This window comes from Ischnura elegans, chromosome 6 (assembly GCF_921293095.1).
Source record: "Ischnura elegans chromosome 6, ioIscEleg1.1, whole genome shotgun sequence".
Classification (NCBI taxonomy): domain Eukaryota; kingdom Metazoa; phylum Arthropoda; class Insecta; order Odonata; family Coenagrionidae; genus Ischnura; species Ischnura elegans.
In genome coordinates, this window is record NC_060251.1 from 77,471,201 (window position 1) to 77,491,780 (window position 20,580).

General features: G+C 36.0%; 1 protein-coding gene across 4 annotated transcripts in view; it reads left to right on the plus strand.

The window, feature by feature from the left end:
* The window catches only part of LOC124161025 (radial spoke head protein 3 homolog B), a 103,902-nt gene that overhangs the window by 35,823 nt on the left and 47,499 nt on the right, over window positions 1-20,580 (plus strand). For 2 of the 4 annotated variants that reach the window (XM_046537166.1, XM_046537163.1), the window contains exons 2-3: window positions 8,218-8,299; window positions 15,003-15,053. In XM_046537166.1, the coding sequence (XP_046393122.1) occupies window positions 8,218-8,299; window positions 15,003-15,053 (133 nt within the window). The remainder of the gene's footprint in view (window positions 1-8,217; window positions 8,300-15,002; window positions 15,054-20,580) is intronic. The other 2 variants (XM_046537167.1, XM_046537165.1) reach the window with 1 other exon arrangement.

Below are 20,580 nucleotides of genomic sequence, written 5' to 3' on the forward strand. Positions count from 1 at the left end.
TGAGACATCTACATGCATCCTGTAGGTTAGGCTACTTGTGGAAGCAGTAGAGAGTCAAATGGTTGCATGTCACTAGGAGAAGGGAAATCAGCGCCTTGATTTTCACCCTTACAGGAGGGAATGCAAGGAACGGAATTATTCCCCTATGACACGCATGCACAATTGCAGAACAAAAACAAGGGGGTCTTTCAACCCTCTGAATCTCCTTCAAGTACTTTGAGATGAAAGAACATTAAGGAAACGGTTATACGGGCTTCCGAAAGAAAGCTAATTGTTTTCAATTAGGAGAAAAATAATCAGCGTTTCGAGTTTCGATAGTGACGACCTAAATAGCTTTAGAATATTTATAATTCGTGAAAATAGCCCTCAAGAAATAATGTCGCCCTCAGAAGTTATCATCAAACTTCTAAATTCCTTAATATGATATGCAAAATCTCGCTCATTGAAGTGTTAAGATAATATTCACTCGGATATTTGTTTATATACACTATGCACAACATGCTTTTCCCGTAGCTTTCATTTCTTGGACATGCTGCTGTGGTCAACTGAATTACAAACCACCCACTTCCGGTTTAGTGAGACGCTGCACTGACAGCATCCGTGCTCAAGGCGCGCTCTGATTGGCTAGACGTATGCCGTAAGACATAGGGATGATCACTGACTATCATTCTTACGGCTTATGTCCGTCGTATAAGGGCCGTATTACACGGGGTACGGAATTGCGCTGGTTAGAACTGCACTAATTTCTAAAATGGCATGGAATTGCGCGAATTCATGAACTAAATTAGAACAGGGGCTATTTTGCCATCTCACGTCCACGCATTCTCGCATGTGTTCTAGCAATTCACCGCTTTACACGACGCAATTTTGATTGCGCCTTCGTAAACACGTCAGATTTCGCAAGTACGTGCCCTGTGTAAAACGGTCTTAATACACATAAGCCGTAAAATTGAAGGCAGCAAAGAATAGCATTTTCGCTCTCATACGGCTTACGGCTAATCTCTCAAAGTAGACCAGTCCTTAACCCTTTCTAACTCAGAGCTGCTTCAGGGAGAAATCAAATTTCAAGATTTTTCATTTTGAAAACTTGAAATTTTGCGTTCAAACATTAATTACTGTGGAAGCTAAATACTTCGTCATTACCATTTACACCACAAAATAATGCGTAGTTAAGATATTTCCTCAATAGAGCAGAAAGTTAATGCATTTTTGATGTTGCTTAGAAGCAACATTGGGTTATAATGAGTTGTCTTCAACAGTATCCGGTATATCGAGGAGAAAAGTTTTCTCCGTCACCCGGTATGAAACAAAATGGCGGTGAGAAAATCTCCACAAAATGTTGGTAGACATGGAAAATATTCCATCAATAAAATCACCTGAATTGGAAAGAAACCGGTTCGGTTTTAATTACCAGCATTCATGAGACCGAAGATGTTAGAAGTATTTTAAGATAATCCTATCAAAATAGTCTCAAACATCATCACCTGCATCATTCTAGTCATTCATCCACAATTGATATTATCTCATAAGTTATATGGTTAATTAATTTCGGCATCGTTATGAATGCTATAAGAGATTTGTTTCATTTGTAGTTTTATCATCCGATAGGGTTTGATTAGATGAAGTTAATGGGATCAATCATAGGGAATACTTTAATAATTTTTCAGTCCACCTATGCTATTTTAAAATTCCTTACTTTGACGTAATTCCACTTATGAAGTCAATAATTGAACAACCGTTTCATACCGGGTATAAAGCATTGTCTTCAAAAAACATTAATTTTATTGACGGAAATCTCCGGCGAAGCCTTCGCTTTAACCGTGATGGGAGGCCTTCTTTAATAAGGAAGCAACTCTTATCTACCGGAAGCACATGAAATATAAATCTCAATTGATTTTCTCGTAGTAACCGTTTCCCCGAAGATTCATTTTCCTCCTCAAACAAGTGAGTAACAAAAGCGTGTGGGAAATGTCTAATTTAATACTCTATTACCTCAAGATAGTTTTCTAAGAATTACTCGATCGTTACTGTTGCTGAAGGTTATTTCTTCTCTCATGATACTTTCATAAGTAATCTATCTGAAGGACATAGCATGTCTCCTGAGCAAACTAAAATCCAACCATTTTGAAAAATACTATAAATGCAACCAATAACAAAACAACAAGGTCTGTTGACTACTTTTTCAATTATTAGTGGCAAATCAACTACCTTTCACGGGAATGGACGTAGAATTTTGTTAACATTCTTCCTTAAAAAAAGGCAGCATCCGGAAAAAATCGGTGGGGTTTGTATGAAGGGTTTATTCTTAAATCTAAATACAAAATGATCTTGGCATCCTTTATTACTTGACCTTTATACTCCGCTTTTGCCCTTCCTTGGGTGTGTCAGTGCAGAAGTAGATGAAATTTTACGTGGAATTTGAAAAAATCGATGTTTTCAAGTCTATAACTTACTCAGCAACGACGTCAATTGCTAATGTTACATTTTTCCTACACTGAAGTTGCGACGTTTCTCCGTCTGTCATGTAGTACATGCACTGAGGACAATCTAAAGTTAAATAGAGGAATAGATGGTGTCTTCTTTTGTTAAATTGCTAAAGCTTTCATGATTCATATATGACTTACTAATGTTTTTGGTATTATACACGTCTTGATATTAAAATTCAGCCAAATTTAGTTCTCTCTACCCGGAGACCTCTTCTGAACTTATTTTGGCACGATCTATCGGCTTAAGAGGAGTCTCCCGCTAGGGAAATGAAACGTTGGCTCTATTTTAACATCAAGACCTGGGTAACTTCAAAAACATTAAAAAGTCTGAGACACTAATGTTTTTATCTCGTCAGTCTAACCTGAGATCAATGAGAACGTTGTATTATAAATTCCTCCATCTACGAGAGACTACTGCGAGGGAAATCTGGGAAACAATCCATCATATGGATAAGGCATCCACACTGCGATGGTTGTTGAAGAAATGATGAACCTTTTAACATCAGTTATGGAAAGCGGCACTTTCTAGGTAGGAAGCGTAGACAGTAAAGGTGGAGGAAGAGAAAGGATTTGAGGCAATTTATAAGTGGGTGTGGAGAAATAATAATTGGAAATGGATGGGTATTAAAAGAAATTAGGAAATTATAGACTTGAAAGGTGACGAGAGGAGACTGCTGGATAAGATTAGGAGGACACAGACTGTGCAGATGGAGCTAGTACTGAGGGGAGCAGGAATTCTGAAAACGGTGAAGAAGAGAAGGATATTGGTGTGGGAGAAATGGAAAGAATAAAAATGGGCTCAATGGTTAGGAACAAAGAATAATTGGCCTTATGCTGAACTTAGGGAGTAAATTCATCTACATCCACATACTACCTCGCAGGCCGTCTCAATAGACTTATGGCGGGGGGTGTTAAAAACCAGCCGTTTACACACAAAAAGGAAATACTCCAACGATATTGCGCCTAGCTTTTACCAAGGTCTTTTATCGTGCCTTGGAAAAACGAATTCTCACACCTATCCGTTTGGAAAAATATCTCTCTTAATTTATCGTTTCTGTCGGACCTGGAAATATAGTTGGGTTCTAATACGATATTCTCCATGCTGCTCTTAAAAATATTCATTCTCAATCGCTCGATCGCAGAAATATAAATTCCTTCTACGAGAGACAACAGCGAAGGTAATCCGGAAAACAATCAATCATATGGATAAGGCATCCACTCTGCGATAGTTGTTGAAGAAATGATGAAATTTTAACATCAGTCATGGAGAGCGGCGCTTTCTGGGTAGGAAACTTAGACGGTGAATGTATACAATTCAATATGGTAAGGGTACGAGCTGTGATAATAATTATTCGTACTAGCTTTTCTAGGATTTTATCCTTGACAGAATTTTTTTTATTTGCCACCATATTAGATTTTTCAACCGATATATGCAAAAAACGCATCAAGATCCTCTTTTCTTCTCTCTTTTCAACTGATATTAGCCAATTTTTACGATCGATTCTTCTTAAACTATTATCTAGTCCTTCATCCCGGATCTCTTACCCGATGTTCTAAGAGGACACGCTCCCTATAATACTCTTCGCTGGTCGTTAATACATATTAAGTGTGGTATCAGATGCGAAGTGATGGGACGTATCAATATTCCATTGAGCGTATACCCAATCCTCATTAACACTAAGTCTTGCATAAAAAATATGCAGGGCGTACAGTCTTACCATTTACCGCCCAAATTGGAAAGGTTTGAGATAGTTAAAATCTTCCTAACCTCAGTCATATGCGTTCGATGAAAATGATGATTTTGGGTTAAAAAAAACCTACACAAGCCAATACAGTAAAATTCTTGGCGAACTCAGATTAAAATTACGACATCAAGAAGGTTTGGTGTAGCGGTAAAAATTTATTTTACATAAATAGCTGTATAACTGGCGGCAGAGAACATAGAGTGGTTAAGAGATAAATATTTTATAACTTCGAGGAGAGACCAGAGTTGAGAAAGAGGAGTATACATATTAGTGTGCCACAGTTTACGCGATTATGCTAGCAAAAGTATGGTACATAATTTTGGACATTACGTCTTCGATGATCAAATTGAGGAAGAATTCCAGTAAGTAAGTAAGAAAAGAAACTAAATTCATAAAATGTGTGTAGAATTAATGACAAAAATTAATTGCGTTCAGGGAAGAGAATTTTTCAGCTTGAAGTTAGCACTTAAATACACTCATTTTTTCAATGGATCAAAAGTGTTTCCTCACTAATTGAGTGAGGCCACAATCGATTTTGTTTAAAAAAAAGCTTATATTCGTGTAGATATAATTATTTTGCCTCATTGCGATAAAGTAAATATAATTAATCATTCACGCGCGGCATATGTAAAATTGTGTCGCCGCAACGACACCAAATTGAGGTATCCTACAAGAATAAAAGCTACGTATTACTACGGAAATTTAACCCAGTATCGCGCCTGAATGTAAACGGTAGGCGTATATAATCTCATTATTAATTGACCAGCCACAACCCGTAATTGAAGAAGAAATTTTTTAACCACCAATATCCTCTCTGAATCTCTATAACCACAGCATGACAGGTTTTCGATAATGTGGTTAAACAGCACGTTAATATATTAAAAGGTATCTTTTCTTGCTTTACACTGAAATTATTGGGTACTGAAGGGCAGGTTTTCATGTTTTATTTAAGTTTTATTTAATATTTGCTTTCTTAAACGGTGTCATACCTCTAGGCTTAAAGCATATGGCATTGCGGTATTAGAATTTCGAACTAGGGAGGCATAAAGGAAGTCAAAAATCGCCTACAAGTATATAAGGCACCACTCCGTCTGTTGGGAAACTTTTCTGACTCATAGTACTTAACCATATGAGTAAGAGGGGGGAAGGAGATCAAGAGGGATGGATGACAGTTTTGCTCAATGGCTTTTCCTGAGGTTACAATAGTTTTCATTCCAGTGAAACGAATAGTAACATAGTTAGCAACATAGTTATTTCTAATATGTCGTAATTATTTTTCAAATTATTTTACTCTTCCATCATTAAATTCCGCCTCTCAAAGTTTTGTTTTGCTTTTCTTTTTACTCATTATCTTTAATACATTTATTTTTTCTGCATTCGAGATCTTTTGTCTCTTAATATTTTTCATTGCCTGATAATTTCGAAGTTCAGGTTTTCACTGAAACACCCTTTAGGTTACGTTTTTCGTATTGCACACCTGAGTGTCAATTTAACAGAATGTAGTGCTCATCGTCATGTTACCATTGTACCTTTCATTATCTCTAAGCATGGATTAGTGGTCTCTTTGTTTATCTTTAAAAGCTAAAATTTAGCGGCTTTATAGTTACTTTCTTCAATTTTTCCTGTTTTATCACCACATACATACTATATGGCATCGAAAAACTCATCTAAATACACTTCAAGGTGATATTTCGGATGTTCATGAAGCTAATTGCCCCGGTAAATTAGTCTTTGCTCTAATTTGGCTTTCGCATTGACTAGCGTAATGGGAAAGATTGAAAAAGTACAACTCTCTAACTTCATATCAACGTTTTAAGCTCACTCTAGCGACATAATAGTCATGTGAGCGTACCACATATCCGTTAATACAATAGCTTCACCAATGCCAGCTAGAAAGAGTATTTTCATTTGAAAAAAGTAGAACTGAAGATTAAGCAGAATTTGGAAAACAAGTCTTCTGAATGCCATTTAAAAAACTACCATAATTACCTTCAGTGAACTAAGATAAGCAAAAATTGCTAAAACATTAGGTTGCTTGTGGTTGAGTTATAATATGATTATAGTTATTGATAAAATTTTAGTAGTTTTTGGGAAGACACAGCTGGATTCCCTAGCAACGTTTGACTTGCTGCCATATCATGAAAAATTATCTTAGTCATAACACAACGCATGAAATGCTGAAATGAGAAAAAATAATTTTGAAAGAAGAAAGAGCACAATCAGCTCACTCAGGAGTGAAGTAAGCGAAGAACACATGGCATTACCTTAATTTGAAAGTTTAATGGATGAACATAGCGGCAGACATGTATTTCGTGAATATACTCGAAATATGTTGAATCTTGGGCCTTGAATTATAGACATAATAGATTTATCATTGACAAGAAAAATAAACTCTGCTCCTCTTACTTCCAGAGCAATATTTTTCCTTCCTTAAAGAAGGATAATAATTAAATTCTAATGATCAAGTCAAAGATTATTTTTAATTTTCTCGCATAACAGCAATAATTCGACACTTTCCGAATAGTTCCACCTCAAAATTCTAATGTTTTCAGGCTTTATTTCTAAATTTTCCTCCCAAAAGAAAACAATTTAGCTGCGATAGAAGGACATGCTACTCAAGTGCCCTGTGAGCTCTATGATTAGCATAAAAAGGGCGGAGATGCAAGTTTGCTGGAATATTTTCCCAAAACTTTATTAATTTCTTGAATTAATTAGCTGTGTACGTTGTGAGCGAATATTAGGTTATTACTGTTAAGCGCGGTCTTAAGTAATGTATTCCACCAATTAAGTAGGTTTTCATGGAGCATTTTGCGAACTACCCCGGCTTGTCTCTCCTCCCAAATTAGACTCCCCTCTTCAATTTCCAATTACTTCTACTCCCTTTATTCCATCTATAATTCTTTTCCTGTTCCTCCCCCTTCCCCGCTGATCAAACAGTCTGACGATGTATTTAGCGTCACCTTACCGTTGATTACATGATTCATTTAGACTTTCCGTCTACTACGTAACTCATCGTGATGTTTCTCCTTCCCTCCCACTATATTTGGTACTTCATGGAGCCTCTTCTTCTCCACCCACTACACTTTCTGCATATTTGGCTTATTCCCCAACTTTGTACCATTGTCGAATTTGATACGGTTTTAAAAATAGGAACACCCTTATTTTTCATTTTTTTTGACAAAAGGTGTGGATGGAATGAGTACTGAGCGATTGGGGATACTGAAAACATTTTCATTGGGTAGGCAAGTGAGTGAGAAGGAAGATAATAGGACTTTTGGATAGAATTTAAGGGATTAGGTCTTATTGTGAACTGAAGAGGGATGTAAATGAGGGAATGAGATGCTGCCAGAATGCTTCTTAAGTATTCCATTGAAACCTACCTTAGTAGGTAGAATACTTTGATAAAAATAATAATAAATCTTAAGATAAAAAATCAATCTAATCTTAAAATCTACCTATCGAGTTAAACGCGGCGAAAATTCGGTAGCCTAAACCCTTTCGCTGAGAAGTGGATGACATCATACTATGCTGCCGAGAAGGTCATCACCTTCAAACTTCTCTGCCTAGTATCTCCTCACATTTTCCTCGCGTTGTTCTATGCTATGCACACTCTTGTGATTGATTCCTTTCCTCAATTACGTTTCTCCCTGAGTTTATAAATAAACAAGAACTTTAATACGTCACCAACTCTTGAAAAGTAGGTGACAACTTTTTTCGAAAAATTTTTCACATTATCATTCCCTTCCTTCCACCGATATCCATTAAAGATTTGTGAATTCGCGTCATCGTGAACGACCTCATTGCATTCAAAATTACTCTGCCGCTGGCCAGTGGAGAGAAACCTCCACTATTTTAGTGGTAAAATATTTGCACGTGGACGAAATTACGAGATAACTCTGTGCCATACTTATGAATTGCCTTAATATTTTGTTTAATGGTAAGATGTATTTCATTGGCTTAATTCCATTACTTCATTGTCTTTTCAGTCCCGACGATGGACCGCAATGTTATGGAAATATTATGTACGACCGGAGGGTCGTTCGTGGCACGACGGTCAACACGCAAGCGGTAAGGCAATGAACCAATAGAATATGGTAATCCTTACGTGAAGGAATCCACCCTAATTTTAAAAATTCAGCACTTGTAAGCAAAAAATCTCGCATGTCATGCATAACACATTCGGATGTGCCACTTTTATAGAATATATTTGTCTCTCTGTAGAGTGTCTTGATGTGTTATCTATCTCTACTGAATTTTTAAAATACAAATTACCATTAGATTTAACAACATCGCTGGCAATTAATCTCTAGCCGTCCCCGTTGAATGCCACTAGGTCATACCGGAGGGTAATTAGGGCAGGAAAATACTGCTGCTGTTATGCAAGCAATGTTCATTTGATAAATCTTTTTAAATGAGAATGCGGAATGCCAGTATTTGCTACGTATCATTTAAAATGACTAATTCTATAGCTAAAAATAGCATTATGGTGAAATTTATCACTAAAGTGTTTTTTGTAGCCATTCATGGGCTAGATAAAAATCAACCTCGACAGTTGCTATTGCCCCTATATAAAATATTATCTATAATTGCAAGCCTTAATTTTATATCGATTACTATGAACTCATTTTTAAGCACCTACGTTTTGATAGCGTACACCATTTATGATTTTCACCTGAAAAACACCTAATACCATGAGCCTCGGTATAATTGTCATGAGAATTAAAGAACCTGGATAGTAGGGTGGGCCGAAAAAAGGTTTTTTTTCCTGATCAAATTTGCCCTATGCGGGAAAGTTGCGAAATGATATAAGGATCTCGCACACAAAATTTTTTTCAAATCGGATAATATTAACCACTGCCGCCCGAGCTCTAAAGTTTAAAATTTTGCGAAAAATCAGGCTGATTTCAGAATCAAACGGCTATGAAGACGAATTTTATGAAAATATGGGATAATGGATAATAAAAAAGAGTGGATACATGTTTATAGTTTATGAAAATGAAATTTGAAGTTTTTTTGACAAAATCTATGGTTAAAAAAATGTCTATGAATTAACAACAAAATTATAGTATAGACTACCCGCACAACACAACTCTTTTTTGCCTACATTTCTAAAACTCCATTTTGGGGGCTAAATTGCAGGTAAAATAATATTTATTTCGATTTAATTTCATTTATTATCAAATAAGTCATCATATGGTAGTAAATAATCCCACACAAAGTAATAATAAGGTAAATTATTTGAAATTTACATCGATCATAATGACGAATAACGTACCTGTGGAGCTATTTTCAACAAGAAATTCAGCCAAGGCTGAGAATAAACAGAACCTGAACACCAAGCATTTCACTAAGTAGCTCTCTGCTAGTTTCGTAAAGAAACTACCCAGAACTCACCACGAGGAAGAGGCTACCATCGAGTTCCACCCGTGTCCCCCCCAGCCAACCTTCCGAAGGACACGATTGTGAAAGCACATCAATTACTCTTAGAAAATTATTCTATTCTATGATTATTATTATTATTATCCGTCTCTTATGCACGATAATGCCCATCCATGTCTGCGTTCTATACTGCACACGGATTTTGATGCTAACATTATCATTTGTACCATCCTTTCAACTGCTTGTGTATGGCAGGGAAAAGGTACTTCAAATACAGATCTTTCCGTAACAAGGTCTTCCAAGTTTTTGTTTGTCATCCCATCTACTATTGGTGGTTGATTTACCTCAATTGGTTCACAGTCAACCAAGTTGATTTAATTTTGAGCATCGAAGTTTAGAAAGATTTTGTGCTTTCCCGTTGAATGGACTGAGTGAAGAGTTCTCGGAATCGCCACCGGGTCAGGAACTCCATATCTGCCGAAGTGTTCATTCATAGCCCTGAGGACGATGACCGTGCCGGACATCGAAACGTCGGCAGATATGGAGTTCCTGACCCGGTGGCGATCCCGACAACTCTTCACTCCATCGAAGGTTAGCTTTGGAAAATTCGAATTTCCTCAATTCCTCCTGCTGAGTTTCTCTCGATTTCAATGTATTTGTGATGGCCATTGCACGAATTTGTCTGCGTTCATCGGCTAACATTGCAAGAGGAATATTCTCTGGGTGAGCAAAATTACATTTCCCTGAATCATAAAGTGGCGGCGTAATTTGATGTCTCTATCTATATATTTCATAAGAAGAATCATGTTCATAATATACTTCGGGACTTCTGTTCAATATTGTCTCAATTTTATTGAAAACCGCATTGGAGCGTAAACTTCGGTAACAAATTTTGCCAGGGTCATCAGTTCTTTTGACGGTTCTGAACGATAGTTCATTGCAATGAAGCAGGCAAACAAACCAATGCAAAGGTCTTCTTAGGGCCATTTCCATTCTCCTGATTACTCCAGCATGGCTTACGGTATTAACCTCAGTTCCATCGCATACAATTGCTTGGAGTCCATCGATAATGATCATTTCCACCCCTAGAAAATTCGTTATGGAATCTTAGAGGCCAATAGCTTTGCTGACACATGGGGTGACATGCCATAAGTAGCGTGAACCGGGCTCTTGAACGAGAGTTACATGCTCCTCACCTATTGTTTTTCACTTTGATTGACTATAAACGAAAGCAGAGTCTTTCCTCTCGTCGAAGTAAAGAGCTTGCAGTTTAACAGTTCCCACATTCCTCCGAAGAGACGTGCGCAATCTTTCTCTTTCCCTTCTAACTTTGTTCTTGTCAACATAAAGTACATTGACTCCTTGAGTAACCAACCCGATAACTATTAGGTGCGCAGATGTAAGTGCTGCAGAGGTTTGACATGCAGAATTATTCACACGATGATGCATATCTTGGCAATTTCAAATTATTTACACTAACCTTTTTCCATGAAATCCTCTCCTTCACTTGCATCACATAACTCTCCGTTCAATGTCATTTCATCACCTGAGTCTTCCGAACAGAAGTGTTATGACAAAATAGGGTGGAACATTCGGGTGTTCCTTTGTTCCTTCTAACCTGCAAAGCCTCGTCTTCCTATTTTTGGTCTCCTGCACATCGATGGCGCCTATCTTCATTTTCCTACCAATTCTCTGTCCTTAGGGAATTCCCATTCTAAACAAGGCATTTTCGAAAGAATATCACAAACAGAATCAGTCTCACTAAAGCAATTTACATGCCGTAACATCAAAAAGCTGACGTGCGTGACGAAGAAAGTCTTGCTTTAGATCAATGAAAGCATTCTTGTTGACTGATCGAAGAATCTTGCGATTATTTCCATGATATTGAATAATTTGTCAAACAATTTGCCTATATCCAACAACTAGGATAGATGATCTATACCAAATGCCTTCAATGGCATAAGCCACTGTCTCCGCGATTCCCGACAGAGAAATAATGGTATTTTAACTTCAATGTACCGAGAGTACATAAACATTTTCATCATCTCTTCATAAGTGGGCAAATCATTACCCATGAAACTTTCGGGTGCAACAAATATCACGCCCTTCACTCCACACCTGGTACGCTTTCCCTCTATTCTAACCATTGCGTCAATCCTCCCGTAATCCTTTGGAAGGTTGGTTGGGGGACACGGGTGGAACTCTATGGTGGCCTCTTCCTCGTTGTGAGTTCTGGGTAGTTTCTTTACGAAACTAGAAGAGAGCTACTTAGTGAAATGCTTGGTGTTCAGGTTCTGTTTTTTCTCAGCCTTGGCTGAATTTCTTGTTAAAAATAGCTCCACAGGTACGTTATTCGTCATTATGATCGATGTAAATTTCAAATAATTTACCTTATTATTACTTTTTGTGGGATTATTTACTACCATATGATGACTTATTTGATAATAAATGAAATTAAATCGAAATAAATATTATTTTACCTGCAATTTAGCCCCCAAAATGGAGTTTTAGAAATGTAGGCAAAAATGAGTTGTGTTGTGCGGGTAGTCTATACTATAATTTTGTTGTTAATTCATAGACATTTTTTTAACCATAGATTTTGTCAAAAAAACTTCAAATTTCATTTTCATAAACTATAAACATGTATCCACTCTTTTTTATTATCCATTATCCCATATTTTCATAAAATTCGTCTTCATAGCCGTTTGATTCTGAAATCAGCCTGATTTTTCGCAAAATTTTAAACTTTAGAGCTCGGGCGGCAGTGGTTAATATTATCCGATTTGAAAAAAATTTTGTGTGCGAGATCCTTATATCATTTCGCAACTTTCCCGCATAGGGCAAATTTGATCAGGAAAAAAAACCTTTTTTCGGCCCACCCTACTGGATAGCGTAGTGGTCTGCGCAGTGGTAGCCAAAGGTCCGTGGTTCGATTCCCGGACCAGGGGAATTTTTTCTCATGGCAATACTTGTATATTTCACCGCCGTTCACGCGGCGGGTTGGAAATATTACACATACCTATTATTTCTTGATTCGTATAAAAGAAGTTCGTCAACAATTTTCCATTACTGTTTTGAATAAACCAAACCCTCAAGCGATCCTCCTTGATCAATCATGGTTTAGTAGAGTATTTGAATTTTTTCTCATATGGTTAACTGTAATCAATTCAGTGGAAAATAAGCTATATTATTTTCGATGGATTTAGGCTGTATAAAGTAAAAATAATATAGCTTCATGTGATAATATCCTGCTAATTAAAAACCTCCACCGTTGAAGAATAAATACGAGTTTTATTATGATCTGGATAATAATGCAATGTGACCTTCCATGTATGTTTCTGCATATAAAATTTAGCTGAATACGTACATAATAGTGGGAGGTTGTCGCTGACAGTTTTGTAGCATGTAGAGTTATTCGTTTACATACAGATTCCACAACGAAGTATTATTAATAAGCAATGAATTACGTGCCTATTTAGTTTCATATTTCTGTTGTCTGCTCTGTTAAAAAATGTATCAAGAAGTTAATGAAATCTTGAAAAGAAATCGTTGATGTTTCTGATGCTATAATGATTTTTGGATGAATGATAAATTAAGGTATTAACTTTTAAATTAGAAAAAATGTTTAATAATGACACTATTTCAAGGTAGCCAGATTGCTTTGGTTTTGAACCGTTAATCATATGGGGTCATTCCAACTTAAATCAAAAAACGTTTGTCCTTTATGCTCTTAGATTTAGATGAAAATATTTGTATGGGTATATACCTATTTCAAACTTAATATCCCCAGACTGTGCAGCGAAAAAATATTTTTTGCGTTCCGAATTGTTAGATAATATTTTTTTAATTGTATAATTTGTTTATATAATATCTAATCGTTCAATCATAATAAATTATATCTCATAATGATATGAGTTAACTTGAAAATTAAGTCATAATAGCTGCTTGTTAGATCCAAATCTTCATTACGGCTTTCTCATAAGGTTCGTCAAAAGCATATTTTTTAAGATAAAGTTAACAGCTATTGGCCGTATTGATAATTTATAAGTGGAGCTATAGGTCATATTACTATGTTTAGGAGCAGTATTGACACCCACGGACCTCTATTATAAGCCTACGGATTGTATCTCCAATAAAGGAGCCGGAATGGAACGAAATATTATGCAAAATCAATGTGTTAAAAATTTATATGCTTAAATATTTTTATTTTCGAAATAGTAAGATATATTTATCTAAATAATAATATATAAGGGTCAATTATGATATGGAGAGTTTGATAAAGTTAATTAAAAGTTTTCGAACATTTAAATGTAACAGTAACAGAAATTTTACTAAACTTTACACATTCGCTATCCAACAAAAAGTGTTAGCTTTAAATAAGTCACAAATCATGGCTCTACGACAATTTGGTGGTGATATATAGGAAATACATGATTCAAGGATCGTTTTTGGGCAAAAATGCGAAATGATTAAAATTTTCATAAAACGTACAAAACGTTTTTCGCAAAACGGCCTTGGGATACACATTTTGAGAAGGATATATATCCATGCAGAAATGTTCATCAAAATCTGGTACCCTAAGGAACAAACGTTTGCTGAATTGAGGTGGAATAGTCCATACAGTGTTTTCTGAATGATCAAATATGTCAATTAATTGGAATATTTTGTTTTAATATATAATAATAATAAATTCTTAGCGTTACAAATGCACCATCTGGAATTTAAATTCTGGTCAGTAGATAAAATATTTTTCAAATGTTTATCGTCAATATTCATTGTGCGAAAAGCAAGTTCTAGATAGCTGTAATATTTTGAATGAAGTCCCAATCAACTCGTCTGAACAAGCTAAAATTTTATTTGACCAACAAATCATAAAAGTAAATCTCTAGATTAAATGTTATGCCTTGTTTCTGAATTTATGCAAATACTTTGTTGGAAGACACTCTGTGGCAGTCTTTTGAATGGAATGAAATTTGTACTTAGATTAGATTTATTCCACTATATTCCTTTTAATGATGCACGTTTTTCCACAAGTAATAATAGATTTCTCAATTTTTTGGCTGTTAATTCAAATTAGCGATAAGTATCCCTTGCGTTATTCTACATTATAACTCACATTTTACCTTGATGGATTTAAATAAATGTGCTATTTATTTTCAGTGAGACCTTACACATCGTTTTGCAAATATGGTTAAATCGAGAGTTGGGACTGTAGATTAATATACGAAACTAGTAAACCTTTCTAATAAACTTATTTTAAGCAATGGATATTGGCCTTAAGCATAAATATTACCTCATTGTTGTGACCCTAGCGTTGATGATAAATTTTGTCTAATCTTGTACCATTATTAATCATTATTCATGACATTTTGCGTCTTTTCGTTTGCTTTAGCAGCCAAAATGGAACCCGTACTTTGGGTACGCCAAGTTATTGTCCCAGGAGGTCAGTGACCGTACTGAAACACAATCACGCCATGCAAATGCACGCAAATAGCACCATCATGCTTAGCCTCACTGCCTCACTTGCGCTAGAAATTCCTGAAATAAAATCTCGTGTTTCTGCAATAATTGATTTTTTTGGAAAACCAAAAGCACTGCTGTCGGAGTATAAAATATTCATATGCACATACAAAATCGAATTTTATATTTTGCGTTGGTCTACCCAATAATAACTGGAAGAGAACCCTGTTTTTCTAGTTCATCTACTCGGAAAAGTTGTTTGATTGGTGTGTGCAGACTTGCATATTAATATTGTTCCACTTCCTTATAATATATTTCAAATAATTCCATTAAAAATCAGCCATTACTAATTTAATTGATTCAATATTCAGACTCACTTGAATTACATATGACTCTTTCCTCTGCATAAGTTTTTATCGAAAGTTGTCAATATCCAACGGCACCGTTTGAATCCTTCCACAATCCTACAAGCCTACCAAAACCTTTTATTTAAGAAATATTGTAAGTCAATGCTCTGGGCTTAAAGTCTTTCCTCAAGCTAGAGAAATTTAATAGATAATCAACCTTAATTATAGCGTGGAAAAAATAGTTTAAGTCGATAAGATGTAATAATTTAAATAGGTAAGCATCAGACGCTTGAAATTAGCCTATCTTCATATAGCTTTTAACCTGTAACTGTTGGAAAACTATAGTTCTGTATTGCCTCCCAATCCATCACGGAAGCTGTCAACAAAATTAATTCGTTTTCAATCCCGTGAGGACTCAATTGTAAATATTCTATGGTTATCCACTGCGAATTGGGTGCTACGAATTGGGTAAAATTTAATCCACCATCGATTGATCATTAATCTGACGAAAGTAGAGTTTGCTGAACATACCTTAAGTTGCTCGCATTAATTTAATTAAAATTCCTCATGAGTTTTTAATTTTGCCGATGGATTCATGATTTTGGCGATAAATTGTCATTATGAAGTATTTTAATTACATCAATATCCCAACTATATACTTTCCGGAGTTAGTCATTGAATGCTTGCATTCATTTGTGTTTGATGTATAATCCCACCGCTATAAAGGGAAGCTAAACGAGAAAATTTGCTTGGTAAAATTCATTTCTGACGTGAAAAAACTATTCACTTATAAGCATGCATTAATTTTCCTTCATGTACGATGATAAGATAACAACTTTGGAATCATAGTAATAAATCTTTCGATGATATTTTAAGCCGTTTAGTATTGATCTATTTTATTTTTTCTATCATAAAAAGCTTATTACACTGCACATAGAAGTTTAAAATGTTCACCATTGATCATCAGCACGAGTCCAATGCGTAATGTGCAATGATGCGTGTGGTCGTAGAACTATGCACAATAAACCATCTTCAACCTTCATATTCATTGGATACTTGCTTTATCTTTTGAAAACCTTATTTTAACATCCGAAAATTATATCTAATGCCATAGTCAGCTATAGAAATAGGTGATATATTCATTCGAACTTATCCCGAAAAGGATAGTTTGCTTGATTATATCACAGATGCAAAAGAATGGAAAATTCGTTCACCAATGAAAATTTTGATTGCATACTTCATTATAATTCTTTTCGTATTTTTTTCTATTTCCACTAAACTTAATTTAGCTCAAAGATCACGACTTTATAACTTCAGGGACATGTGTGTTAGTACGTGTACAAATTTTTATTATCTCCCCATTTATTTGCCCTGTAAATTAGTTATGCTACGATAATTAATCGATTTAATTTTGAAATGGAACTTCTTATTTTAGCATGAATTCTAAATTAGTGATCCATTTCCGAGCTGTTTTCGTAGTCTTTCATCACAAATCTTGCAGCATATCTTCATATTAATCATTTTCCTTTCCACTTCCCCAATTCCTGCGAATTCAACATACAATTTAACAGTTTATAAGTGCGAACATAAATAAAGCCTACGCATAATTCTGTTTAGAAACTTCCAAACCGTCCAAATTTTAATATTTGAGGCTTCGGAGCATATTATTTCTTAGCGATGATCGACCGAAATTAAAAGCCCCTTAAGCCTTAATAAAGATGCCCCAAAACTTACAAGGGCAATCTCTTTTATTCTCATCATTCATTTCCCTCTCAGACCCCTCCTTGATCCATTAACATCCGAAGATAACATAGTGTTTTATCTCCCGCGATATCCCTCCATGCTACTCTTCGTAGTTGCTCGCATTTCCTCCATATCTGAATCCTTAGTCTCTTGATTAGGTCACTCGGCCTAAAAAAATACATATCTTCAGCCTGAACATATTTCATATGGCCTTATATGAAACAAGGTTAATTCTGTCTCAATGATACTGCAACTGTTTCAAAACTCCGTGAATACCCTGATACAACTTCTAGCTCAAATTATCTTTACAAATGCATGCTATAAACTATCACAAGGGAAGCAATATTGGCCCTTAGACTGCTCATAGAGCAGAGAATGGAAAAGAACAAGCCAACGTTCGTTGCGTTCGTGGACTTAGAGAAGGCATTTGACAAGGTGGATTGGAGCACAATGCTTAGAATCCTAAAGGAAATTGGGGTTCTTTACAATGGCAGTAGAATCATTCACAGTTTATACAAAAACCAAGTATCGGTGATAAAATCAGGGCCCAGCTATGAAGAAGCAAGAATTAGGAAAGGAGTGAGACAAGGCTGTACATTGTCACCCGTAATTTTCAACGTTTACATTGAGAAAGCCATTAATGAAATCAAAGAAAAGGCATTGGGTGTGAATATCCATGGAGAAAAAATTAGCATGCTAAGATTTGCCGATGAAATACCAGTTAAAGCAGAAACTGAGAAGGATTTGAAAAATATCCTGGTTAATATGGGTAGGGTAATGGGTGAATATCAACTGAAAATAAACACGAAGAAAACCAAGATCTTAGTATGCAGCAGAAGAGAAGAAGTCAAGACTAACATAAAAATAGAGAAGCAAAAACTGATAGAGGTGGATGAATTCGGTTATTTGGGAAGCAAGATAACTAGTGACGGGAGAAGTAAGAAAGAAATTATCAGCAGAATAGCTCAAGCGAAGAGAGCATTCCACCAAAAGAGAGACCTGCTTACAGCGAGAAACTTAAATATGGAAGTAAAGAAACAATTTATAAGAACCTACATCTCGAGTATGCTCCTATACGGAAGTGAGGCATGGACAATGACCGCAGGGGAGAAAGCAAGGATAGAGGCCTTCGAAATGTGGTGCTACAGAAGAATGATGAAGATCAAATGGATCGACCGAATTAGTTACGAGGAAGTCCTAAGAAGAGTAGGAGAGAAGAGAAGCCTCATGAAAACCTTAACAAGAAGACGGAACAACCTTATAGGCCACATCTTGAGACATGATGGCCTGATGAAGACAATCGTCGAGGGACAAGTGGAAGGCAAGAACGGAAAAGGAAGACCTCGAACAAAATGTATGGAACAAGTAAAGAAGGATGTGAAAGAGAAGAAATACGTAGGTGTGAAAAGATTAGCTGATAGGAGAATAGAGTGGAGAGCTGCGTCAAACTAATCATAGGATTGTTGACCAGTTATGATGACTATAAACTATATCCCTAAAATACCCTTACTACTTCTGCTGCCCTTTCTTTTCGTATGTGGTCTTTCTCGATTAGCTGCTTCATGAAAATTTTCTCCGCTTTACTTATAGTACTTTTTTCCTCGCAGTATTTATGATTCTAGGAAAAGTTTTAAATACCTTAAGAGTTTATTATTTAATCATAATTTCGCTTAGCACCTTCCACCACAATTAATAGAAATTGCATCCGTTTTGCTGCATTGTTTGCTAGCTCTTTGTCAGAAGCTTAATTACATCACAAAATCCACTCCCTGTGTTCCAAGTTTCCCAAAACCTCTCATTTTTCAATTTATGACCAGTAAGTTGACAACCAAGATAACATAGGTTATCGAAACCAATCTCCATCTGTTGCTACCTATACCCAGAAAACACCCCACTATATTTTACTCCCAAAAAATGGCTTAGCTGCTTGGAAGGCTTACGCAGTGAGATGAGGATGTCTTCTTGGCATCTTGGGTACCAACCAAGTTGCTGGTGCCACATAATGCACACCGGAGCGGAAGTTTTTGAGGGTAGAAATGAAATCCAACTTTTCATGCATCCGATTTTGCGTTACCAGAAACTGCGTAGCGAATCTAAAGAAGGAACACCGGAGCCGGTTGCGTCACCGAAGAAGGTGATAGGCTCTCTGATAGCAGGATCTGCTATTTTTCTTACTGGAGGAAATATTATTTAGTTTCCAACCATAATAAATATTCCATAGTTGCTTATCTTTCGACGTTCGGTTCATCGCTGATGATCAGAAATCATCTAAAAGATCATTACGTAATGTCAAAAATGATTAATGGCCAATTAGAATTAAGATAGACGCCAAAGAATCTTAATCTGTAGAGAAGAAGGCTCCAACATGGCCGATACCTTGATAAGACGTGCCTTTTCATTTTCATTCGTAAGAGTTTCAATTAGTTAGTGGATATTAGTGATAGTAGTACTGTTGTGAACACTTTAAGTGTTAACTATAACACATTAGTTTCCTTTAGTGTCTATATTTACGTGGTATCACGTCGCAAACTGGCTAACGTTTATATTAGGCAAAGATGCAGACTTGTCATATTATTCTGTTCAGGGAAGATCAACTCCGAGTTTACGCATCGTACAAATCGTAGAGGATATCTTACATCCACAAAATAATTTCGAAAAAGTCGACCGTGTGCTTAAATGCGATTTTACCATCGCCCTCTGTGACCTCGACCTGCCATAGAGCATCACAATGAATTGGAAAATCTAGAAAATTTTGTCTCGTCTCAAATATAAGGTTTAACTAGTAGCGGGCGTAACTTTGTGGAAATCCTTTTTCGTAGGAATAGAAGAAATAAAAACTTAGCTATTTCCAAATGGTAATTTATTGTGACCGACCATGGTTTCGTTACGGCGTACAATTGTCAAGGTGAGGAGTTACAGTAAATTGACCAGTATAAGGATATCCTTTTCTGTTATATATACTGGTCAACTTACCTGTAACTCCTCACCGTGTGGAATAGCTAAGTTTTTATTTCTTCTATTCCTACTATAAGGTTTAAACAATTATAGCGACGGATAAGGGAAGAAACGCTCGATCTCAGCTACTTATTCATTCTTCATCAACCTTCAATTTGAAATTCGAGCACATGTAATACGCTTTTCTTCATGAGAATATGCGTGAAAGAATTAAGCTTGGTGCACCCACTGTGCCATCGCTTCTAGAGGAATAGTGGGCTGAAGTGAAATGACCGTATTAATGGGACTGTGGTGGTTCATGCGCGAGGAAAATGTGTGGAACTTATTTTTATCAAGTTTATCAACTAATATTATCGTCTGCGTTTGAAATTTCAGTGCACTTCTTCTAGAAAATGAGTCTAACCACTATGCAAACTTTATAAATTTAACGGAAAATAATTTGACAAATCTGTATTTTAATATTTA